The sequence below is a fragment of the Culex quinquefasciatus genome, chromosome 3 (assembly GCF_015732765.1).
Source record: "Culex quinquefasciatus strain JHB chromosome 3, VPISU_Cqui_1.0_pri_paternal, whole genome shotgun sequence".
Classification (NCBI taxonomy): domain Eukaryota; kingdom Metazoa; phylum Arthropoda; class Insecta; order Diptera; family Culicidae; genus Culex; species Culex quinquefasciatus.
In genome coordinates this window covers 35,995,496-36,022,589 of record NC_051863.1, presented here as the reverse complement: position 1 = coordinate 36,022,589, position 27,094 = coordinate 35,995,496, and the positions used below count along the sequence as shown (strand labels likewise).

At 36.3% G+C, this 27,094-nt stretch overlaps 1 protein-coding gene across 2 annotated transcripts in view; it reads left to right on the top strand.

Moving 5' to 3' along the window:
* LOC6041797 (b(0,+)-type amino acid transporter 1) overlaps window positions 1–27,094 on the top strand; it is a 71,614-nt gene that overhangs the window by 19,921 nt on the left and 24,599 nt on the right. Inside the window, exon 1 of one of the 2 annotated variants that reach the window (XM_038260836.1) lies at window positions 19,055–19,609. The exons of the other annotated variant lie outside the window; for it this stretch is intronic. Within the exon in view, the coding sequence (XP_038116764.1) occupies window positions 19,516–19,609 (94 nt within the window). The 5' untranslated portion in view covers window positions 19,055–19,515. Of the gene's footprint in view, window positions 1–19,054; window positions 19,610–27,094 lie in introns of those variants that run through there. 2 annotated transcript variants of the gene reach the window in all.

Sequence of the window (27,094 nt, the reverse complement as noted above, 5' to 3'; positions counted from 1 at the left end):
TAAGTTTAATTATTGATTCTGAAACTATCATCAATATAGAAATAATAAGAACTAAATTAAAACATAAAGAATGTTTGAATTTGAAACATAAAAACACGTATTGCAAAAGGGTAATCCTCCGCCAACTCACACAGCAGTTGCCCCGACCCCTCTTCGATTTACGTGAAACTTTGTCCTTAGGGGTAACTTTTGTCCCTGATCACGAATCCGAGGTCCGTTTTTTGATATCTCGTGACGGAGGGGCGGTACGACCCCTTCCATTTTTGAACATGCGAAAAAAGAGGTGTTTTTCAATAATTTGTAGCCTGAAACGGTGATGAGATAGAAATTTGGTGTCAAAGGGACATTTATGTAAAATTAGACGCCCGATTTGATGGCGTACTCAGAATTCCGAAAAAACGTATTTTTCATCGAAAAAAATACTAAAAAAGGTTTGCTATTTGTGTACATGGGTGATTGGATTTCTTCTGATTCGTGTTGTTTTCATCTCTTTTGTGTCGCTGTTTGTGTGCATGGGGTGATTGGTCTTTTTCTTCTTCTTTTTTCTTTATTTTTAGTTCGCGCTATCGTTGGCCAATGAGTTTATTTTTGTTCTCTTTACGTAGTTTTCGATAGAAACGATCCGAATTGTTTTTTTTTCGAGACAAGCAAGTCGTATTGCTGGATTAAGTCCTTTCTATATCATCGATGATCGGAAGGCACGCCGACGAATATGTTTTAAGGCTTATGATATAAAATCATTTTAATGAATAAAGCCCTTCTTACATCACCGTTGATCGGAAGGCACGCCGACGAAGAATTTCTGGAGGATCGCGGTCGAATTAATACTATATTTAAAATTCTAGATAGCTATCTTTCGGATTCGATTGTGAGTAGCGGGACTTCGCGGTTACTATGCAACGTGTTTTTTGGAGTTTTTTTATATTTTAAATTTATAAGCCCTTCTTTTATCATCGTTGATAGGAAGGCACGCACTATTGTTTTAATTTCATTACAATCGGTTACGTGGTGTCCTGTTTTCTTTTCGTTTATATTCGTTGATCGTAATAATTTATTCCAACTGGCAGCTTTAGTATTAACTCATCTACTATTTTTGACATTTGCTCGCGTTATCTTAATTGTACCAACAGTAAAAATATACTGATAAGTCCAGCCCATAGCATTACCGCTCGGTTGGCACGCGTTCGATTAAAACAAACTTTTTAAATAATCAATTATTTATCTTTCCACAGCCAGCTGCCTAAGATTTAAAATTTCAACCGATAAACAAAATGCTCATGGTCACATCACTGCCACTCGTGAATCCTGACCTCATACCCATCTACTAACCCCCTCAAAACTCATGTGATACTTTGTCGGAGAAGCAGTCGATTGGGCGGTCTCTATCACTCAAGTATCGGACTAACATTCCCATCCACTTCCCCGTGACCCTACCACTGGTCGTGGCCGGCGCCGGTATTGATCAGCATGATAGGGGCCTTTGAGAAGTTGCGAAGCGAGGAAAGATAGCACCCACTTATCTTCCACGGCTCGTGGATGTAACTTCTGGAGGTCCTGGTCAATAACGGAGTAGCAACTGCGGGTGGGCACCTACACCCAAAGTTAAAGAACGAGGGCATAGTTCTCAAGAAAAGAAACGTGAGGAAAGTGCTATTTTGCGAGAGTATAGTCCTCTCGCGTGTTCATTTGTTCATTGGAACAGTTCATCCTATTGAGTGGCTTATATGGACAAATGACCGCCACTTAAAGAACGAACCATGGTGGCCCATACGGCAAAGGCACGGTTCAATATGTCGAAGGTCTTGGGTTCGAGTCTCGGTCCCGGTACTTTTTTTTTTTGATAGATGAACTTTTTTTGAAGATGAACCATGAGCAAAGTACTCTTAGTAATTTCGAGATTTATCCTCTCCGTCCGCACACAGTACCATTTTACTACCGAATCGTGCTCTTTATCCTCTCGTATGTCGATACCCAGTTCTGGGTGTATGCTTTGCTTATGCTTATGCTTTTTTCTAAAAATACTAAAAAAGGTTTAAAAAGTTGTAGAGCAGACAATTACAAAAATTTTGATGTATAGACATAAGGAGTTTGCTTATAAACATCACGAGTTATCGCGATTTTACGAAAAAAAGTTTTGAAAAAGTTACTTTTTGCGTTTCTCTTTGTTTCGTCGTCCGTGTCTGTCGCGGGTGACCATGAACGGCCATGATCGATGTCGACCAACTTTTTCAAAACTTTTTTTCGTAAAATCGCGATAACTCGTGATGTTTATAAGCAATCCCCTTATGGCTATATATCAATTTTTTTGTAATTGTCTGCTCTACAACTTTGTAGAACATTGTTACACTCTAAAAAATAACCCTGCAAAGTTAGAAAAAACACGAAATTTTAAAATGAAAATTTTTGTTCTAAATGAAAAAATGACCCTTCTGGGTCAATGTAGATTCGAAAAGTACATTAAATTTCCCATAAAATAACATGTTCTAAAATTTGTTATAGTCGAGTAACGGAAAATGAGAGAATTTTTAAAACTTTTTTAGTGTTTTTTTCAATGAAAAATACGTTTTTTCGGAATTTTGAGTACGCCATCAAATCGGGCGTCTAATTTTACATAAAAGTCCCTTTGACACCAAATTTCTATCTCATCACCGTTTTAGGCTACACATTTTTGAAAAACACCTCTTTTTTCGCATGTTCAAAAATGGAAGGGGTCGTACCGCCCCTCCGTCACGAGATATCAAAAAACGGACCTCAGATTCGTGATCAGGGACAAAAGTTACCCCTAAGGACAAAGTTTCACGCAAATCGAAGAGGGGTCGGGGCAATTTTTCCCGATTTCGTGTGAGTTGGTAGAGAATTACCCAAAAGCAAATAAAAAAATGTTTCTATTTTAATTGTTGTTTCAATATGTGAAAATTTGATCTGTAGCTTATTTTTTGAATTTAGACACTCAATTTATTCATTGCATATATTAATAATGGCAATTGAAGTCATAAATAGATGTATTGAAATTTCCTATACCCAGTTCTCTTATTGCAATATATCAAAATATTTATTGATTAAATTTTATTTTCTCCTTCAAATCAAAACAAATCAAACATTTCAACCGTTCCATAGATCTGCTATTATATATTGAAGGAATAAAGTATCCTTTTTTAAAAGATTTTTTCTCATTTTATTAAACAGATTGGAATGCTCATGCGATCATGATAAAATTTGCATAAACTCGTTAACAGATTCGTTTTTTTAAGCTTGCTGATTTTTACCTTTTCTAGCTTTTAATACATTGTTTCTACTAAAAACTTGTCTAGATTAGTGACACATTTGGATTACTGATTTGGAGATGGATTCAATTTCCGTGTAGTTACAGATAATAATAAAATGCGCTACTTTAAGTTAAAACAATAGCGCAAAGTAACATATTCCAACATGTAGTGGTAGCTGTAAAACAATTTAAATTTTTATAATAAGGAGCATCTCAAATTAATAAATATATGAAAAGTATTATTGAAAAAGCACTATTTTAAAAAAATTCCACTTAATTTCAGCATTCATTTTTTTTATCTATTCATCAAATGTTTGGTATAGTTTTATGTAAATGTGGTGAAATATAGCAAACACTAACAGTAAATATGCAGAAACCTGAAATCCAGGTATTTTTTTTAAATTTCATGCGGACAATTTGACAAAATAAATTTACAATCGCACAAATCCACTGTTTCTTTTGCACTCCGTTTACCAAAACTTTACTAATTGAACTCCATTTAACTGAAGTATGTTTTGACTGAAAATTTTATTTTAAAAAAGAAATAAATGTTGCCTTTTCTCTTTTTTTTAAATCGCTATTTATAAAATATAACTAAGCTGAAGATTTTCGGCCCATTCTGGAATTTTGTACAAAATTGCAAATATGTTTATGACATTTTTAAATGTACATTATATTGAAAAAATAAAATATTTGGTCATGTTTGAATAATAAAAAAAAAATTCAAAAATATTTTGATTTTTTATGGACAATTCTTGAGTCCTGAGACACCCAAAACCAACCTTTTCAAATATTTGGCTAGATTTTTGAAACTCTAAACTTTGGCTGCAAGCCAAACAATAAATTTTTATTTTCGTGGAAGAGAGCGAAGATTGGTTGAGATGGCGAGTAGTTATGTTGTTTTTTTTTGAAAACGTGGTTTTTGCGAAAATCTATAAAATTTCGAATTTTTCGGACCACAATAACATGGCAAAATTTACCCTAAAGGCAAAAAAAACGAATTATCTAATTATTTCGACCAGAGAACCTTCACTACAAATTTGGGCCGGACAGTACAACTTGTGGGATGCTGTTTATCGCTAATTTTTAGCTTTTGTATCACAGATCGGAAAAAGACGTTCAACTTTAGATTAATTAATTAATTAATGTTATGAAATTTTCGAAAGAAGCAAAACTGTAACAATGTAATTTTGCAGCAACCTTGATGTTTTTATATTTTAAATTGAACTCAAATATATCAAAACATGAAACACAATGCAGGAAAATCGAATTTTAAGTACAATTTAACCATTTTTTAAACTCCCACTGTCGACGATCTGATATGACTTCTTTTTGCTGGACTGCGACATCACACACAATCAAAATATCTTCATTTTCGATGCGTTAGCAAAATCAAATTGGCTATCCATTAAATCATTTCGTATATTCAATCAAATGCGTTCTGCTCCGAAGAGTCCGAATGTGTGTGTGGGTATGTAAACAACACACGCCACACAGTTACAGTCAGCTTCCCAGACCAGTACTCTGTGTGTACTCCCATCGAGCTAAAAATAGCGCACAGCTCCAATTCCAAACCGCCACCCACCCACCATATCGGTACGAAGAAGACTGACTCACTTTGTTGACTGTTTCTTCGTTTGTTCAGTCCACGCAGACGGATATTGTTATTCAATTACGACATTGAAACTCTGCCCAGCTGGGCCTGCATGCCATGTTATTATGCTGTTGGGCATCAGGTGAAACGATCATTCTGGAACGGAATTATTTCAGTTTTGTGTATGTGGGGATGACCTTAAATGTTTTCCATGTAATGTAGGGGAAAGTGGGGCAAGTGTAACAAGCTAAGGAAATGCTCGTTATAACCCATTAAAAAGTTAAAAAATCTGTCGGATTTTATTATAATCATCTTATTCTAGGTCTTGACTAAGACTTTGTTAAAACAAGTTTTTAAAAAATCCTGTTTTTTAATGTGAAAAATTGATTTTAAAATTATCGATTTTCCGTACGTTCTACTCAACTAGTGGGGCAAGACGAACAACCCGTTGGGGCAAGAGGAACAATGCATGAAAAAACATGTTAATTTGCTAACAATTGAACTGTTATCACTTAGAAACTTTTTTTTTTAACGATTGTTTATCAGTTTTTAAGTACTTTCATGTATTTATTTCCCAATAAAATATGTTCTTGCAGCAATTCGTAATTTTTTCCATACTAAAAATCCATATGGTACACTTGCCCCACCTGAACAAGATTTTTTTAAAGCTCTCAACAAAAATAACCAAAAGTTAAATCATACTTTGTAATAGGTGCATGTCATTGGTAGGGACACTACTGATCTAGGAAAAATAGCATTTTGATAAAATAAGCCTTAAAACGAACCCTAAGCCTTATTTTGTACTTTCCAAATATTATAAGAAAACAAAGGTTTTGAAAAAAACTTCATTAAATCTTATGCCCCGTGGCGTTTACGTCATTTTGGCGGTTATGTGGTAGTAGAATCAGCTAATTGCATTGCTAGCAACAATTCCTCATACTGGAAATAATCAAAATTGTAAAAATTACGGCCGTAGGAGCGATTGTTCCTCTTGCCCCATATGGTCGTCTTGCCCCACCTTCCCCTACTACAGCAAAACGATGGAAATTTGAATGACAAACATAATATGTTTAGGTTGACAATAAATTTGAAAGTTTCTGTCATTGTTAAGAGCAAGAGAATCAACAACTTCCTTGAGTTTCGATAAAGCAAGCAAGATTTTTGTTCTTGTGAATCTTGTTCCTTTCTGAAATCCCCAATAAGTGTCAATTGAGCCGCGCATTATCTTGCCCTGGTAGGCGAAGCACGTCATTCTAGAATGACACTTCATACGCGCCCTAATCTACCTTCTATTTGCTGAACGTTGTTTTGAAAGTTCGTGTCTGCCGGAGCGGTGCGGCATTACTTTCGCCGATTCGCCCTTCAAAAGAACGCCAGGACCATGACGACCAGGACACCAGGCGCATGCGTTCGTTCTCCAAAACATATACCTCTACACACACACACACACACTTGTAGACGTTCTGCGAGGACCCTTTTCGTCAAGCAGGCCGGCAACCCTCCGCTTGATAAAGTGCCGGCGTTCGAGTGCGTTCGTCCTTCCTGTCTTTTATGCTGCTCGGGTGGAATGGAATTCCGCATAAATTACGGCCAAGTTTCCCAGCATAACACAAACACATACGCTTGCACAAACGCACTCACACATATATACGTACAATTTTTGTTTTTTGGAGGGATTTCTAAAACATCGCCGGAAAGCCTTGGCTCCTGGTAGAAGCACATTTTTTATCGCCAGACTTGGAGTTCCCACGGCCACGTGGCTTCTGCTTTCGCAGAAAACGCGTGGGAAAATTTTCGTGATTTGCCGGAAACGGAAAAGACGAGACCTGAGGGGCCGAGACGTCTGGGCTGGAGTTGGCGACGGGGTGGGGTGGGGAAAGCTTTTCGCAGCTTTCGCTCGTGCTCCAAAAGTTCTCGGCGCAATATCTGCGGGGTAAGGGCAATGTGAAGGTTGAACGTTATCGTCCTTGGTGCTGCCGCCGAGCAGGGTGAGGGTTCTTTTGGGGGCTTCGCGAGCTGACCCTAAGGGGGGAGACTATTTACGTCAGAGCTAATAAATTTGTTTGAATACGAGGCGTGGATTACTTCCAGTGGGGTTCATTAATGCAAAATGTGTTGGGGTTGGTGCCTTTTGCAGGCTTTCTCGTTGATGGTAGACTTTTGTGAAACTTTACGGGAAAAGGTTCGAGTCGAGCAGTTTTATTTTTTTGAAAACTTGAAAAATTTGTGGTCCTCTATTGCCAACATATTTTTTATTTTGAATTTGCTTGTATTTAGGCGGTTATTTTAAGCATCTTGTGCTCTTGTGCTCTACGAACACATGACTTCAATTGTTTTTAAATTATTCTTCTTTGTTTTTTTTTTATACATTTTTAAATGTTTTTATCAAGTACCGTTTCTTCTTTACCGTTCTTCGTTTTTTTTCAATTGACCATATCTCTCGAACTATCTCCAACCCAAACATAATACCCAAAAAGCAAAAGCTATTTTTTGTTTATTTCACCTTTAGACGGGCTTCGATCTAAAAAATCGCCAAAAATCCATTTTTCAACCTATTTTTGATCTTTAAAATGCATTGGAAAGAAGAACTCTTAAAATTTTAGAACATTTTTGGGTTGGATGTTTAACTTGTTTTATGTGACTTTGCCAATGTTTTTAAAAATGTTTAAATGTTTAAAAAATTTTAAGGGTCAACTTCGGTTGTGTTTTTTTTACTAACATTTCCTATTTTTTCAGTAAAAAGAAGTAAACTGTAATTTTTGTAGTATCCCAGACTAAGTCTCTACGCATTTTTTTTAACAATTTAAATGATTATGGTGCCATTTGATAGCAAATAATGTGAAAAACAATAAAAAAATTGACAAAGTGACTATAATGTAATTATATTAGTTGGTATAATAAGCCAAATACTATCAAAAACAAACATAAACTAAACAAGATAAATGCAAAATAAAATAATAAAAATAAAACAAGAAAACATAAAACAAGAGAAGTTATGTTTTTTGCAGAACAAAAGTTACTCAAAATTGCCACGGGAACACGGGAAAAATAAAAAAAATCGAAAAGAAAATTTGGATGGTAGAGGGTTAAAATAACGGTAGAAATGAAATCTATTGGATATTTTCCTATTATTCGAATGAACACATTTTCCTACTTTAAAATCAAGCCAAACATTTTGATAAAGTAACTGAAAAAAATGAAGTCCTAATATTTTTAAGACTAATTTTGAAATATCTAAAATATAAAATTTCTGAAGATTAGAAAATTTCAAGCTTTATATTTATTATCAAAATTGAAAATTGATCTGCATTTTCTTAGATTGACATACAAGGACACAACAATATTTTTTTTTTTCAGAGATTAACACTAAAAAGGCTTTTTCTAAGGCTTAGTGTTTTTTTACACTCGAAAATACATTAAGGCAATCATCAAAAAAAATCTGAAGCAACATTTGAAAAGGGCGCATAAACATTTTGACAGCTAGAACTATTAAATAGAAATTTTCGAAAATTCTGGGACCACAGGTAACTCTTTCATAAAACCTGCAGCGTTAGAAGGTAGCTGGCAAGGCCAGCTATTGTTTACCACTTCAAGTTTTGTGAAAAAGGTACTTGTTGTCTCGGATTTTTCAAAATAATTCCAGCTGTTTAAAAATGCTTATCCGCCCTTTTCTCGTGTTGCTTCAAAATTATTGACGATCAAAAATATTTTCAAACAAATTTTTCAAATTACGTATCATAATTCCGTATCATTTTTCTTATCTATGGTTTTCTGTGGTATTGAATGTTGCGTTTTTTGATCTCTGTAAACAAATAAAAATATTAAAAAATGAAATTTGAATTTCTGGGAAGTTTACTTTTATTGAAAATGTAATCTAAACAAATATGTTTTAGAGTGTCACTATTCTTTTAATTATCCACATCACCTACTACAACTTCGCTAAAGACATATCGTTCACACTTCAGAATAGAGGTGGGCTAAAAAAGAGCGACCCGCTCAAAGATCCGGTTCACTCAAAAGAGCGAACGAACCGTGGCTCACAAAAAAAGAACCGCGGTTCTTTTTTAAACTCCGGTCTTTTAAAAGAACCGTTTCAATATGGCATGATTTTTGCTATAAATATAATTTATTGAATTTCCAAAAACTTTAGCATTAAAATTTCATTTCTTGCAGAAATAAACGCAATTTTAAAATTAATAGCCATTTTCCAATTCCATTTTTTTCGGATGAATAAAAAGTTTATCAATACTTCAATATTTTCAAAACTAATGATTGCAATACAACTGGGGATGTGTAAAATGCATTTTAAAACTATTTTTTCATTGAAATGTTCAAACCATGGCTTGTTATTTTTTTTGCGACTTTGACTAAAGTTGCGGGACAACTTCCAAAAATATTGGTTACAGCCTAATTTATAAAAGTCCAATGTGAAATAACTTATAAAATCACACGATTCTCGAAAAACCCTTTTATCCAAATTTTGAAAAAGAAGCGAAAGAGCCGTTCAAAAGAGCGGCTCTTTTTAAAGAGCGAACGAAAATGAGCGGCTCCTAAAAAATAGCGAACGAAAATGAGCGGCTCCTAAAAAGAGCGATTTTGCCCTTCAGAAGATATATAACTTCGAATATTTATTTTTCAATATATTGAATAATGAGAAAAATATTCCTGTCATGAATGGAAATTAAGAACCACTAAGAAATTGGTTCAAATTCGAAGTAAGTTTTCGCATTTTCTTTGTGGATTCCCAATTTCTTCAAACTTTTTTTCTGTGTGGATTCATGATCATGAACCAAAACTAGTAATTTATGCAACAAGTTGCTCGTCGTATTTATCTAACTCGGTGCACCTCGTCGTTAAATGTACGACTCGTGCTGAAAAATCAAGTTTTGCAACGAGTTTATAAAACATTTTTTGCAATTCCGAAAAACACCCTTGGAGTGAAATAATAAGTCAAATGTTCATGTATTTTTGTCAATAAATCGTCTAAATCAAAACAAAATGTAGAAAAGTATTACTTTTCGAAACAAGTGCTAAAAAGTTCAGTATCCTTTTCAGTGCAGAAAAGTACAACTTTTCAGCATTTATTTTGATTTTTTTTTCATTTATTTTCATTAGATTCTGTTATTTTTAGTTTGTTATAGACAACGCTTAATTAAAAAAAATATGAAATTATTTTAAATAGCCAAATGAGCTTTATTTCTGATTTGCTTTACAAAACCAATGATATCAGTCTAATCTGCTGTAACATCGTTTCATTGGATTGAATCCAGTCTTTATTACACGTTGTGACGCTCGATCGCTTCTGCGAAGATTCATTGCGTCCGACGGACGTGATAAAGAGAACGACGACGTGAATGGAAGCCTTAGCCGCGACTTACAACTTCTTATCGCTCTTGCTCTTCATTGATGATGGCACGAAGCACTTAATTAGTTCCTCCGATTGTATCGACCTTTTTCCGTTTTTGCTTTCTTTATTTACTTTCATAGAGAGCCTCCAACTCAATCGAGGAGTCCACCGGAGGTTATTTTTGTTCGAATCCAATCCATTTGCAGAAGTGATGAGTTTTTCGCATTTTTTTTTCTTTTTCTATTCAGAACGATGATCCTAAAAGTCAAAAAGGTCAAACTGTTACGAATTGAAATTTGCCGCCCTTTTGTATGGTAGCGTGGTATCAATTTGTTCGTTCGTTTTTTTTCGCCTTCACAATTAATGACCGGCGAAAGGATATCAACCCGGGCACAATTTCTATCTGATTGGCTTTGAATCGATTGTGACACGTTTGCTGTTGTGCGGGGGGAAGGGATAAACTTTCACTTGAAAGCTTTCCTGTCGGTAGGAAAAACGATTTTCGCTGCCTGGGGAAATCGGGCGGAAAATTGTTCGCGGGTACCTTTATCACAGGGGGTTTGATTGGCGTTTTCATCGGATCACTTTGGCAGCACCTGTCATCACGTCAAACCCGTTCGTTTTGGTTACGTTTTGCCCGAGGTGTTGTTGAGGTTCGACTTTGAGAACTTGAGTGATTGTTGTTATGAGCGATTTTTCTTAATTTATTGTTCTAATATTTATATTTTTACAGAATATGTAAAAATAAATAATACTAAAAATATACATAAACATGTATCAAACTGCTAAAACACCACCACTCAACTTTGAAATAATACTAAGAACCCAGTACGTGCTCTCTTCGGAGCAATAGTTCGTCTTCATTTGCACAATAATTTCGCCCTATCAAAACCACAAGAAAACAGCAACATGCCAAAGTTACGCGTGCAAGTGCCTTCCAGATGCCACTTATTGTCACTAATGTGCTCCTCCTACGCAATCTGCGCAGCAGTTTCTTTGGCTTTTCAGCTCGAAGGAGTTTCCTCCTCTAGATATTGAGGAGTGTCCTTTTTGGGGTGCGCCACCCATAAAAAAAGCACATGCTGAGGCAACTCAAGTGGCGCTGGACTCAATGTCAAACGTCACTGAAGAAGTTTATTCTTTCTTTATGTTAATTTGATCCGAACCTTATTGAACCTCGAAATCTACTCCGACATTGACCGGATGCAGGAATTAGAATTTCAGATTCGGTGACCAAAAAAAGCATCAAAAATCTTGAGGCGTTTTGGACACTTTTGCCTGAACTGTTTTCTCGAGCTGGTGGCATGGCATCGTCTTTGCACTGTACAAGTAAATCTGCTTGTAATCTAAAAGCTTTTGCAGATTCTTGGAGGAGATTTTCCTTGGTGGAATCTTTGTCTGAGCTTCTCAAAGTTTCGTCTTTATTTAGTGAATAAGGCTTGTGAAAAGCATGGAACCGCAGATTTATTCATGCCAGATATTGAGATAGATACATCACTAAAAGGTGAAATATCAAATGCGCTCATGCTGCTGTGCTTTAGCATAAGCATAAGCATAAGCATAAGCATAGGTGCCCACCCGCAGTTGCTACTAAATGCGCTCATGCTGCTGTGATTTTCCAAGAAAGAAAAAAAAACGAATCATGTTCTTTTAGGATAATTCAGTGTGGGGTTGCATAACCGAATATTCAACAACCAACTCACTTGTCGCAAAATTTGTTTTCTTTTTTCTTGCGGTACTTATTTGTCGCTTGGATTCATGTGCGGTTTTATTTCCACGAAATTGTCAATCTCAATTTCGTTAGGGTGGTCCCATACACTTCTCCCTTAAGAATTAGTCATTTTCAAATTAAGATATCTCGAATTTAAAGGAAAATACCCCTGATATTTTTTCAGCGTTTGTAGTGCTGGATCTCCCCTTTTGAATGCAATCTGGCGCTTAAAATTTAGCCTGCGCCTTTTCGAGATATTGAAGGATTAAATTTGCATTTTTTTGGCTTAAAATAATAAAAAAAATAACTTAACCTTGAATTGCCACGTTAAAAAAAAGATTTTTGAAGGTTTGCTCAGATGCTTTCTATAAATTTGATCCTAGACGGCGTAGATTACGAGATAAAATGTTGCTTTCTTCGACAAAGTTGCTTGAATTGGCAAGCACAACAACTTTCTAGAAGACAAAATTATCCCAAAAATAATCCTGAAAAGTAAGATTTTCAAAATCACCCTAACCGTGAACCACCCTTATTTTAAACCATGCCAGAAGTTGCCCCTACTCATTCGCAACATACCTTCTCAAGACACCAAAGCTCCAAAACTTTACCATTTTTTGGAAAATCCAATTACCACTTAATTTTGCGATCTGGACCACTGATTTACTTCTGTGCATTGCAATGCCCAAGATGGATTTTTTTTCGAATGGTCCAGAAAATTACTATAAATTAAGGTGGTTTTTGCCAACCTGCCTTTACGGCAGGGATGCCCGACCTTTTGGCCCTGCGGGCCAGATCTGATTTTTCTGAAGCAGTGACGTGCCGGAACTAGTATTAGAAAAAAGTTGCAAAGGAAAATAAATGCTATTCATAAAAGTAATTTTATTAGGTAAAAAATTAATAAACTAATGTTTCAAATAAAATTCATGTATCTGGATTTTAATAATAAAATACAGAGATAACTATCAAAAATTGGTTTATTTGATATTTTTGTAATCGTTTTGTCAATTGCGGTAAAATATCCTGATATCATTAATTTCTGAAACATTCAAATGTCATTGGCCTATGAAAGTTTGTTAAAGTTCACTTTCCTCACACAACAATTTACAAAACTTTCAATGCGTCATGAAGAAATTTATTTAAAATAAATTTGGATTCAAATCTTCTTTACAGAACACAGTTTTTTGTTACTGTGCAACTTTATTCAAATATTTTACAAAATATTTTAAAATGATTTGAAAACACACACAAAATTTAAGAATGTTGAAAAATATATATTTAAATTTGTTCAATCAATTAACCCTCAGACTTCTTTACTCATTATGTTTTTGTTTTCCTCACCTTACTGAGGGTTACTCGAAAAACGAAATTCTTAATTTGACCTCCTAGTTCCACCTTCATATATACTTATCGACTCAGAATCACATTCTGAGCAAATGTCTGTGTGTGTGGTGGGATGTTGATAAAAAAAATTGCACTGGATTATCTCGGCACTGGCTGAACCGATTTGGACCGTATTGGTCTCATTCGATCCGTCTTGGGGTCCCATAAGACGCTATTGAAAATTATAAAGTTTAGTAAAGTACTTCCAAAGTTATGCTAAAAAAACGATTCTAACAAAAGTCCGGAAGATTGTAAAAAGGGTGGTTTTTGTAAGAAACCGCGTCATGTTATACATTTTTAGAAAGGTATTCGAAAGATCTTTCCAACAAGTTCAAAATTTTGAAGATTTGACAACCCTATCAAAAGTTATGCGCACTTAAGTGTTATTTATGCACTTTTTTGGAGGCCGGATCTCATATATTTCGATGAAAACGTTGCCCGGATCTATTATGCGACCTGTTGATGGATAGGTGATCAAAAGACCTTTCCAACAAGTTCAAAAGATTGAAGATCTGACATCCCTATTAAATGTTATGCGCACTTAAGTGTTTATGAACCTTTTAGAGATAGGATCTAATTTATTTCGATGAAAACGTTGTCCGGATCTATCATGCGACCAGTCGTTGGATAGGTAATCAAAAGACCTTTCCAACGACTTCAGTAGATTGCAGATTTGACTACCCTATCAAAAGTTATAAGCACATAAGTGCCCTGAATTTTGAAGACCAATCCTACCCAATCTGATGGTATGAATAATGAATCAAGTTGATAGAACACTGAAAGGTCCGCCCTTGTGTATCTATTTTGGATAGCATTACCCTCTTAATGTGAGGAAGGCAACAACCACCTAAAGTTTTTTACTATTTTTAAAATATTTGCAGCAGTATTTATTTTAAGAATGAATATTTTGCTTTATTGAGCTTTATTTCAAACGAAATCATATCATTGAAAATTTATTCTGAAAAATAATTCATTTTCTGATTACTCATTTACCAACAATCTATTTTAATCAAGTTCCTCAAAAAAACTTCAATTTGAAGTGAACACAGTTAAATCCAATGGTCATCAGTTCAAACACTGGGGTGGAAGGTTCCTTGGAGTAAAAAGAGGTTTGGGTGCTCTCCCCATTCAAGCCTTCGGACTCCTAGGATCGAGCAAAAACTTGCAATAGAGACCACAAAAGACCCGGGGGTCGTTAATGTGGATGGTTTGATTTTTTGATTGACAGTTAAACCAATAAAAAATAAATTCACTGTCTTTCTGTACATTTTAGACAACAATCCATGTTTCCATGTTGTTTTTTTCCCTAATATTTCACATTTTAACGAATTTGATAATTTTGTTTTCTTGTGCCATTTTTCAGTTTATTTATTAATTATTAATTGATTCTGAAAATATCAATAGAGAAATAAACATATAAAAAAGTTTTGAATTTGAAGCAAAATAATTTATTTTAAATACTTAAGCTAAATTCAAATAATACGTTGAATTAAAAAAAAAATTGCAATAGCAAAAAAAAAACAAATTTTCCGATTAAATTTGAAAATTTGATTTCAAGTTTATTTTTAAAATTTTGACGCACTTCTTATTTATTAAATATTTTATAAACAGCTTTATGTGCCAATCATAGAATTATTTTGAAAAGCCGTCGCGGGCCGGATGAAATAACTTCACAGGCTAGATCCGGCCCGCGGGACGGACGTTGCGCAGGCCTGCTTTACGAGGTTCATTAAATTAAAAAAAATCCTGTTATTCATAAGCTCATATTTGGGAATTGGGCTCAGTATGCCCACTGGCAAAAGAGATTTCAAACATTAATTTTTGTTACATCTTATTGTTGTTACCAGATCAGATTCTGGCGTCTACACGCCAGTGATGTTCGCATTAGTGGCCAAAATGCCTTAAAAATGTTTCATCAATTTTTTTTAAATATGTTTTAACGGGCTAAATCGCATTATAAATTCAAAGGTGGAGCTCCATTTGAGATTATTTTGCTCAAGAATGCCAGCAAAAATCTTTTTTTTTACACTTCAAGTGTTTTTATTAAAAACCAACAACACATTGAACTATTTTATTTGGTTTTGGTTGATTTTTTTGTATAATTATCATGTCTTTTCAACTAAAATCCATTAATTTCCAAAAAAAATACATTTAAAAACCTCATAAGAAAGCATCTTGCACTGCCATTTTGAAGGTTGCTGTGTATTACTGAATATCTCACCCCGTCGGCCGCAGGCGAAATGTGTGCGTGACAAATGACTCGCTGAAAAAATTAAAAAATCAAAAACACACAAAAAATGCGCTGATGGCCAGCCAACCGGTAAATATTGTAGTCAGCTGACACCACGGTTTACGTATGAGTCCCGTGAAAAAACTGCAATCGCTCTGTCGCACTGCCCAAGGTGGGACGTGGTTTTGTTGTCCCAATATTGTTTTAATGATAAAAAAAGTTGTTGTAAACAAAATGTACCAAAACGTAACTAAACACAAACATGCATTTTTTGTGTTTTTCGACACTGTTAATTTAAAAAGGATTTTTTATGAAGAAATAAAAATACAACAATAGAGTACTCCACCGTAAACGGTCCATCGAAGTGTTTATCAGCACCTCTCGATGCAAGAAGTTCTAAAAAATAACGAGCCAATTTATGGCGTCATCCAATAGCTGTTTGTTTATCTCATTGGCAAGGTGCCTCCAATAATTCGCGCGTTTTGAGTGCAATCTGTTTTTATCGGCGTTTGATCTTTGCAGCTGTGTGCTATCGATAGATCTCGGTTCAGTGGCAGCCAGTAGGAGTGCAGTAAATTTTTCTCAGCGATAAATTTGCCTATTTTTAGCAGCCCATTTCGAAGTTCATTAACAAGTGGTTCGCTTCTGTTTTGTCTTCTTTAACCACCTTTAGTGTGTAAACATGAATAGCGAGAGCACACCTTCCAATTATAATTCACACCCCTCGGCTTTGTGTGACGTCAAAATGAGGGAAATTTGGGTTAAAAGGTTAAACATTTTGAACTTTTTATGTAAAATCGTTTCAAACTGGCATGGGCACGACAAGCATGCTTAATTTGAATGTTTACACTCGTCAAGATAAAACTTTTTAAAATGAGATGTTTCAAAAAATTTAAATCAAATTTGTGTTATTTTTTATAAGCGTGTGGATTAATCTGCTTCCGCTGAAACACGCAGAAAAATAAGGCATATTTGAATCAACAAAACATTTTGTTGATTTGAAAATCAAGATTTTTGTTGAATCAACGCTAAACGTCAAAGCAACTTTTTCAAAACAACAAAATATTTTTGTGGAATTGAGAAAATCAAGGTTTGTTTCAACGCAAAATCGGCGTTGATTATATTCAACAAAATTTTTGTTGAAACAAACCTCGTACAGGCTGATTCTACAAAACATTTTTCTGCGTGAATATCTAAACGCAATTTTGACGCCATGCGCCTCCGCCGAGCGCTCATTGAAAAGTTCGAGATTAACCAAGACGGAGGTTCGCAGACGCAGACCAAGTTTTCATCAGGTTATTTTCGGTCGCGTTTTCTTGGCTTTTCAGTATGCGTGGTTTTGTATGTGTGCAGGGTTGATATTGAATATTTTCTATCTTGCTCATCAAAGTTTTCAACCGACCCACAGTGCTCTGACGTTGCAGAGGATTGGCTTTGCCGTGTTATTAATCGCACTTTAATCTGTGATATTTTGTTTGTTTTTTTTTTATATTTTGCCTATTTTTATTTTATTTTAGATTTTTTTTTCGAATAACGAGTTTTTTTTAGCAATCATTTTATATTTCGGATGCCTTTATTTGAGTATCTCCTTAAGAACGTGGATTAAGCCACGTAGCGGGATTGCTACTTTTTTGCTGTGTTGAATAGGAAAAAATATGTGAAAACATGCAATAATTTTGAATAAATGCAATAAAAACATATCTGGAGCAACACGAGAAATGGGTGGATAAGCATTTTGACAGCTTGAACTACTTTTAAAATTCCGAGACAAATGACAACTTTTTCACAAAACTTGAAATGTTAAAAAACGGCTAGCCTTCTCAGTTACCTTCTAAAGCTGCCGATTTAGTTAAATAATTACCTGTTGTACCGGAATTTGCGAAACAGTCCTAGTTGTCAAAATGCTTATGCACCCTTTTCAAATGTTGCTCCAGATATGCTAGAAAATCAACTTTAAAATTGCTGTAATTAAACACAGAGAATTTTTTTTAAATATTCAAATTATAGTTTTTAATCGTAAGTTCTTTGTCGTTAACATAAGAGGGCTTTAGTGGTCATGTACCCGCATAGTATCAGGAATTTGTTTAAAATTTAGCTTGGATCATTCATAACTAACGTAATTATATAAAATAGAATCAAAATTTAATCATTTTTTTAAATGTATAATGTTTTTGATAAATGAAACAAAACAGTTTAATAAATAAGTAGATATTGCTGGGGCAGTCAAGACATTGATAACACAACTCGACATTTTTGTAGTTGATGTCAGTAAACGCTTTAGTTTCGTCAAGGTATGATAGATGTGGGCTCCCTGAACACGCTCCAATCGACAGAGTTGAATTTTAGTGGATTCCCTGCCAATAAATAAAATTTAAAATTTGGATACAAATTCTATGGAATTATCTTTAGCGACCATGCGCACCCATCATAAAATTCTTATTAATATATTTCTTTAATTTTTTATATGAAAATGACTACAAAAGCTAAAAAAAATCATTGAAACTGTTAAAAAACAAGAAACGATAACAAATAAAATGAATCCATCAAATGTAAAATTTTAGAAAAGTTTAGAATTTCATGTTTTATATAATATTTATAAAACATATTTTACAAACTAACTTTAAGTCACTACCGCCAACTGGGCGGTACAACAGAAATTCTCATAAGTTGGGCGATTTAATTCGGCTCAACCTACATCCACCTTCAGATTTGTTCTAATCGTCACAATTTTGAGGATGTTGTCAAAGGCCAGTCGCACCAATTCATCGTTATCTTTAAAAAAAATCATTATTAATCCACAAATAACATTTAAAACACAGGTCGGGCTCGATTCACGCATACCGGAGTGGTGTAGTGGTAAGCATGATTGCATCTCACCATGGTTAGCCTGGGTTCAATCCCAGTCGACTCCGGTTGGCATTTTTCAAGATAAAAATGAGGTCGTTAAGGTCAGTTCAGGTGTGTAGGAGTCGTCGTCTCCCTCATATAGGTACAAAAGGGGTACTGGACCAAGCCTGCTTCGATGGATTCGCTGGTCGACGGTTGGACTCGCAATCCAGAAATCGACCATGAGAATCTCTGGGTGAAAGGGGCCTAGGTGACAAAAGAAGTTTGGTTGTTCTTCCCATTCAAGCCAATGTACTCTTAGAACCGAGCAGGAATCTTGCAATAGAGACCGCTAGGACCTACAAGTTGGTCGATTCATACCTTCCACTCGATGCCAAGTTGCACGACTTGAAGGGATTCTGAATTCCTCAAAATATATATATTGTGTTTATGAGAAATATCATAGATCACCACTGTGTTGTCTCGCGATTCGCGACGCTGTTTATTGAGAAATTATCCTCACACTCACAGAGTCTTCCCCTCTTACACTGCTGCCCGGGAGATCGATGACGGAAGCGGCCCGAACAGGGCCCGAACTTCAGAGCGAGCTGCGCGCGCAAATCCCGCAAAATTTTCGCGCCCCGAACGGCAACGACGGCGCCCTCTCTCGTATAAAAGCCCGACCGGCGAGAAAATAGTCTTTTCAGTACATCCGCAAATCTTCACCGGTTCACATCACGCTAGGAAACCTTCTCCTCCTTTTGCTTTCCGAAAGAGCTAAGACCGAAAATCGCGGCGCGTCGTTTCCGGGATCGCCCCTTCGCCGCCGGAGTAGCAGTTTAGTCTCACCAATACACATCCGTCCGAGAGTTCGTAGCATTTAACCCGAAGGCCGACAAAGTGATCGCGTTTTTTTGGGGGGTTCGGTTCCAAGTGGTGTTGGCTACGGTCCAACCTAACGCCGCGTGACGGTGCGTTCGGCAAACGATCGGGGTGGTTTTAGGTTTTTGCTTGTTCGTTAGTTCGTTCTGAACTGATCAAAAAAGATTTGGTCGTCTGGATACAACCACACGCTCAAACTAGAGCAAGTTAAGCAGCAGCAGCAGCGGCTTAGCTGACTATCCCCCCAAACTCCCGGCCAACCACGTGCAACTCTCATGCCATGCGCGATACACTGTCGCAGTTCTTCTCTTCAGTAGCAGCAGCGGGAAATGACGGTCGGAAAAACAGTTCAGACTCCGATAACAGCTTTGCAGGTGAAGAAAAGTTTAGGGGAAAGCGTTTACAGAAACAGATTTTTTTTTAGGAAATTCATGTTTATCTAAAATTTTAGAAATTCCTGAAAAAAAATATTGATATGTTTGATAACATCGTATGTTTATAGCAAGAAATTAAACGATGAATTGGAAAAAAAATCATAACGATAATTTTGTATTGCATTTGCATCTTTACATTCATCCTGAAAAAGGAATTTTCAATTATGATATCTTGGAAACTTAACAAACTTTACAAAAATAAATAGTAAACAAATGTTTAACATGGCTTGCACTACTCAAGATTTCCATAATTTATACGTGTGAAATAGAATTTATATTCGTGTGAAACTGAAATTGACGTCATATAAGAAAATGTAAACAACTTTAAAGGTAAGAACAAGATTGTCCGTCAGGCCTGAACGCAAACGTAAAATTTTGCGCCTGCCATCATAGCCTGCCAGTCATCGACCATTGAACAAAGCAACCCCTGCAGATTGTTCGATTGACAGTTGATGGAAAAATCGAACTGGCACAGCGTTCTGCGTTCACCACTGCGTCGAACGGACTATCTTGTTCTTAGCTTAACGCTTAAATTTTATTATTTTTTTTGCATACTCAAAGCTCAAACACAAATAATGATGACTAGATAACATTTTATTTTATTTAAAAATAACTTTAAATTTCTCAATTTAAAGTTAATTTTTAAATAAAATAAAATGTTATCTAATCATTATTATTTGTGTTTGAGTTTAATCAATTTCTAAAATAAAATGAAATGGTAAAAAAACAAATTTAATTTTAACAAAATAATTAGGACAACAATTAAGTGTTCTTTGATCAAAGAAAAACTGGGGCCAAACAAATGATAGCAATTGATAATATATATATATTATATCCTCTTGGTTTTACAAAAGCGAAAAATAAATTCTGATTTTTTTGTAAACTTACCAAAGTACAAAACTTTTACGGCAGTAGCAAACTCAAAATTAAAATTGTTGTTTATGTCACAAGTTGAAATAGATGATTTTTAAGCACAGTTTTTTCAGTTCCAAAACACCCTTTGAATGGGAGTCAATGCCAAACGTCCATGTGTTTAGCCAATTCACCGTTCAAATCCAAATGGTTCTGAAAAGTCCAACTTTATAGCATCAATTTGAGTGCTGATAAATAGAAATTTGCAGCATTCTTATCGAAAAGAGTTATTTTTCGATTCGGTTAACTTTGATTAAGAAAAGTACAGAACGGATATTTTAATGTCCTTTTTTAATGACGTTAAGTTTCAGTTATGTTTAACTCATTAGGCTGGTACAATTTTTATTGATTTTTTTTGTCTCCCCCCATTGAGTAGTGCGGTGCCTGTGTGGACGCTCAGTCCTGTTTTTTCGTGTTATTTTCCGTCTCTTTTGTGTCGCTGTTCGAGTGCATGGGGTGATTGGTCATTATAATTAAATAATGGCATCAGTAGTGCGGTGCCTGTGTGGATGCTCAGTCCTGTTTTTTCGTGTTATTTTCCGTCTCTTTTGTGTCGCTGTTCGAGTGCATGGGGTGATTGGTCATTATAATTAAATAATGGCATCAGTAGTGCGGTGCCTGTGTGGATGCTCAGTCCTGTTTTTTCGTGTTATTTTCCGTCTCTTTTGTGTCGCTGTTCGAGTGCATGGGGTGATTGGTCATTATAATTAAATAATGGCATCAGTAGTGCGGTGCCTGTGTGGATGCTCAGTCCTGTTTTTTCGTGTTATTTTCCGTCTCTTTTGTGTCGCTGTTCGAGTGCATGGGGTGATTGGTCATTATAATTAAATAATAGCATCAGTAGTGCGGTGTCTGTGTGGACGCTCAGTCCTGTTTTTTCGTGTTATTTTCCATCTCTTTTGTGTCGCTGTTCGAGTGCATGGGGTGATTGGTCAGTATAATTAAATAATAGCATCAGTAGTGCGGTGCCTGTGTGGACGCTCAGTCCTGTTTTTCGTGTTATTTTCCGTCTCTTTTGTGTCGCTGTTCGAGTGCATGGGGTGATTGGTCATTATAATTAAATAATGGCATCAGTAGTGCGGTGCCTGTGTGGACGCTCAGTCCTGTTTTTCGTGTTATTTTCCGTCTCTTTTGTGTCGCTGTTCGAGTGCATGGGGTGATTGGTCATTATAATTAAATAATGGCATCAGTAGTGCGGTGCCTGTGTGGACGCTCAGTCCTGTTTTTCGTGTTATTTTCCGTCTCTTTTGTGTCGCTGTTCGAGTGCATGGGGTGATTGGTCATTATAATTAAATAATGGCATCAGTAGTGCGGTGCCTGTGTGGATGCTCAGTCCTGTTTTTCGTGTTATTTTCCGTCTCTTTTGTGTCGCTGTTCGAGTGCATGGGGTGATTGGTCATTATAATTAAATAATGGCATCAGTAGTGCGGTGCCTGTGTGGACGCTCAGTCCTGTTTTTTCGTGTTATTTTCCGTCTCTTTTGTGTCGCTGTTCGAGTGCATGGGGTGATTGGTCATTATAATTAAATAATAGCATCAGTAGTGCGGTGTCTGTGTGGACGCTCAGTCCTGTTTTTTCGTGTTATTTTCCATCTCTTTTGTGTCGCTGTTCGAGTGCATGGGGTGATTGGTCAGTATAATTAAATAATAGCATCAGTAGTGCGGTGCCTGTGTGGACGCTCAGTCCTGTTTTTTCGTGTTATTTTCCGTCTCTTTTGTGTCGCTGTTCGAGTGCATGGGGTGATTGGTCATTATAATTAAATAATGGCATCAGTAGTGCGGTGCCTGTGTGGACGCTCAGTCCTGTTTTTTCGTGTTATTTTCCGTCTCTTTTGTGTCGCTGTTCGAGTGCATGGGGTGATTGGTCATTATAATTAAATAATGGCATCAGTAGTGCGGTGCCTGTGTGGACGCTCAGTCCTGTTTTTTCGTGTTATTTTCCGTCTCTTTTGTGTCGCTGTTCGAGTGCATGGGGTGATTGGTCATTATAATTAAATAATAGCATCAGTAGTGCGGTGTCTGTGTGGACGCTCAGTCCTGTTTTTTCGTGTTATTTTCCATCTCTTTTGTGTCGCTGTTCGAGTGCATGGGGTGATTGGTCAGTATAATTAAATAATAGCATCAGTAGTGCGGTGCCTGTGTGGACGCTCAGTCCTGTTTTTTCGTGTTATTTTCCGTCTCTTTTGTGTCGCTGTTCGAGTGCATGGGGTGATTGGTCATTATAATTAAATAATGGCATCAGTAGTGCGGTGCCTGTGTGGACGCTCAGTCCTGTTTTTCGTGTTATTTTCCGTCTCTTTTGTGTCGCTGTTCGAGTGCATGGGGTGATTGGTCATTATAATTAAATAATGGCATCAGTAGTGCGGTGCCTGTGTGGACGCTCAGTCCTGTTTTTCGTGTTATTTTCCGTCTCTTTTGTGTCGCTGTTCGAGTGCATGGGGTGATTGGTCATTATAATTAAATAATGGCATCAGTAGTGCGGTGCCTGTGTGGACGCTCAGTCCTGTTTTTTCGTGTTATTTTCCGTCTCTTTTGTGTCGCTGTTCGAGTGCATGGGGTGATTGGTCATTATAATTAAATAATGGCATCAGTAGTGCGGTGCCTTTGTGGACGCTCAGTCCTATTTTTTCGTGTTATTTTCCGTCTCTTTTGTGTCGCTGTTCGAGTGCATGGGGTGATTGGTCATTATAATTAAATAATGGCATCAGTAGTGCGGTGCCTGTGTGGACGCTCAGTCCTGTTTTTTCGTGTTATTTTCCGTCTCTTTTGTGTCGCTGTTCGAGTGCATGGGGTGATTGGTCATTATAATTAAATAATGGCATCAGTAGTGCGGTGCCTTTGTGGACGCTCAGTCCTGTTTTTTCGTGTTATTTTCCGTCTCTTTTGTGTCGCTATTCGAGTGCATGGGGTGATTGGTCATTATAATTAAACAATGGCATGAGTAGTGCAGTGCCTGTGTGGACGCTCAGTCCTGTTTTTTTCGTGTTATTTTCCGTCTCTTTTGTGTCGCTATTTGTGTACATGGGGTGATTGGATTACTTCTGATTCGTGTTGTTTTCATTTCTTTTGTGTCGCTGTTTGTGTGCATGGGGTGATTGGTCTTCTTCTTCTTCTTTTTTCTTTATTTTTAGTTCGCGCGTTCGTTGGCCAATGAGTTTATTTTTGTTCTCTTTGCATAGTTTTCGATAGAAACGATCCGAATTCTTTTTTCGAGACAAGCAAGTCGTATTGCTGGATTAAGTCCTTTCTATATCATCGATGATCGGAAGGCACGCCGACGAATATGTTTTAAGGCTTATGATATAAAATCATTTTAATGAATAAAGCCCTTCTTACATCACCGTTGATCGGAAGGCACGCCGACGAAGAATTTCTGGAGGATCGCGGTCGAATTAATACTATATTTAAAATTCTAGATAGCTATCTTTCGGATTCGATTGTGAGTAGCGGGACTTCGCGGTTACTATGCAACGTATTTTTGGAGTCTTTTTATATTTTAAATTTATAAGTCCTTCTTTTATCATCGTTGTTAGGAAGGCACGCCGCCGGTTAAGTTCGTTTAAGTTATTGTTTTAATTTCATTACAATCGGTTACGTGGTGTCCTGTTTTCTTTTCGTTTATATTCGTTGATCGTAATAATTTATTCCAACTGGCAGCTTTAGTATTAACTCATCTACTATTTTTGACATTTGCTCGCGTTATCTTAATTGTACCAACTGTAAAAATATACTGATGAGTCCAGCCCATAGCACTACAGCTCGGTTGGCACGCGTTCGATTAAAACAAACTTTTTAAGTAATCAATTATTTATCTTTCCGCAGCCGGCTGCCTAAGATTTAAAATTTCAACCGATAAACAAAATGCTCATGGTCACATCACTGCCACTCGTGAATCCTGACCTCATACCCATCTACTAACCCCTCAAAACTCATGTGATACTTTGTCGGAGAAGCAGTCGATTGGGCGGTCTCTATCACTCAAGTATCGGACTAACATTCCCATCCACTTCCCCGTGACCCTACCACTGGTCGTGGCCGGCGCCGGTATTGATCAGCATGATAGGGGCCTTTGAGAAGTTGCGAAGCGAGGAAAGATAGCACCCACTTATCTTCCACGGCTCGTGGATGTAACTTCTGGAGGTCCTGGTCAATAACGGAGTAGCAACTGCGGGTGGGCACCTATGCTTATGCTTATGCTTATGCTTATGCTTATTTTTTTGTCTCCCCCCATTCAAAGTTGGCCCGTGAAATCGGGGGGAAATTTTTTTTATTAAAATACTTCAAAATGTTAATGGAATTTTTAGTGCAATCAGCTGAAGTCAATTTAAAATGCGTTTAGAGTCATTTTTAGCATGTTTGGGTTGATTCAAAAATCTTATGAATTTTTGACATTTTTTTTACTATCGAAAAAAGGTTATTTTCGCTAAAATTTCTGTTTTCGTTGAATCTTACATTTGTCTTACATTTTTTGAAAACTAATGATTGCAAAACAACTGAACTCGTATGAAATGCATTTTAAAACACTTGTTTCCATGAAAATGTTGAAAGTATGGCTTTGTTATTTCAATATTTATATTGTTTTTATTTTTTTGCAATTCCACTGTGAAACTGTCAACTTTTCCTGTCCTTCTGGAGAAACGAAACGGCCTACTTTTCCCTACCACAAATAACAGAATGGAAAATTAATACCTTTCAATAACAGTGCTGAAAAGTTCTACTTTTCAGCACTGTAATGGATGTTGAAAAGTTAAACTTTTCAACACTAGTATCGAAAAGTAACATTTTTTAATATTTTTTTTTGTTTTGAACGATGAGTTTACTAAACACATGCATGTTTGATATAAAATTCCATTAAAGAAGCGTTTTTCGGAATTGCAAAAAATGTTGTAAACAACTTGTTGCAAAACTTGATTTTTTCAGCACTCGTCGTATTTATCCAACTCGGTAAACCTCGTTGGATAAATGTACAACTCGTGCTGAAAAAATCTTCTTTTTGCAACTTGTTGCATAAACTACTATTTCGCCATTTAAAATAAGTGGTTTATTGAAAATATTGAATTTGAATTCCATACATTGTATTTCTAAATCAAATGCTTCATCAGTTTATGAAATCAATTCGCAAGGCCTCCCTTTAAAAAACAAAACAAATGTTTCACAATGATTTCTATTGTGGCTGCTGAAAGGAAATGTAACTATAACTTAAACAATTCAATTCAACTGCTAGCAAATTATCTTTTAAACCCAAAAGCAATCAGAAATAAAACAATATTATTAACGATACCATTCAAAACAAAAAGGAAAAAAAATGCTCTTTCATATTATGATTACAAGTAAACCTTAACAGAAGGTTTAAATAGTAGTTTTTGCATCAAGTTGCAAACAAAAGATTTTTCAGCACTAGTCGTACACCGAGTTGGATAAATACAAAGAGTGCTGAAAAAATAAGTTTTGAAACGAGTTCCATGCAACTTTTTTTGCAATTGTGTTTTGTCAATCAACTGTCCAAATAAAAAAAATGTTGAAAAGTATTACTCTTCAAAGCAAGTGCTGATAAGTTCAACTTTTCAGCATCCATTTCATAAGTACTTTTCAGCATTTATTTTGAAAAGTGTTACTATTCGATTCTGATATTTTTGGTACAGAAAAGTAGGGTTTTTTTTCGGAAAAGTAAGTAGTTTCACGACGGAATTCCAAAAATGAAGTTTACAGATTTTTAATGGAAAAAATGTATCTTAGAAAATTAAATCTGAAATTAAAGGCAAGAACCCGGTGTACTTAAAATGAACACTACAGACAAACAGCGCGTGTTAAGAGTTGATCCCTCCAAAGGAGATATTCCATTTTTATGACCTGCAGAACAAATCATTCTCATTTGTGAAAGGCATCAACATTAAAAAAAAACAGTGATCAATCATCATCGTGAAAGCAAAAGCAAACGTTCTAAGTCGTGTAGCACGCCACCACAGCCGCGCGTCCTTAAATAGGTGCAAGTGATGAAATATATGTGCCAAAGTTGAACCTGCTCTGAACTGCGGTGCTGCAAGCATTCGTGCCGCAAAGAATCGAAATCAACGAGGGAATCCTATCATGCTAAACAAAAATGATTGACGTGTGAACCACAGGCTTACGGGAAGAGGAGGGTTTTTTTTATTATGTTAGTGAAGAAACCATCGGCCCTAATCGGCCCGCACGAACGGAAACAAGTGGTGATTTCGCGTGTCACGAACACGAGCGGAATTTCTTTTTGGAAAGCCGGGTTCGGGACTAGCAGCAGCAGCAGCGGAAAGTGTGGGATGTGTCGTGAAGATCGTGTGTAACGAAGTTCCGTGACGTAGTTTGTCGGTGACATAATTTTGCGAACAGCTCGCCACTCCTAATGAAATAATTCAGTTTGTGGAGCGCACTGAAACAAACACTATAGCCGAAGAAGTGGCGATCTGTGACAGGAAAACATCCAAGAACAGACAGACAAATGTGTCAATCGATAAAGAAAACGGAATTTGGGCGAAATTCC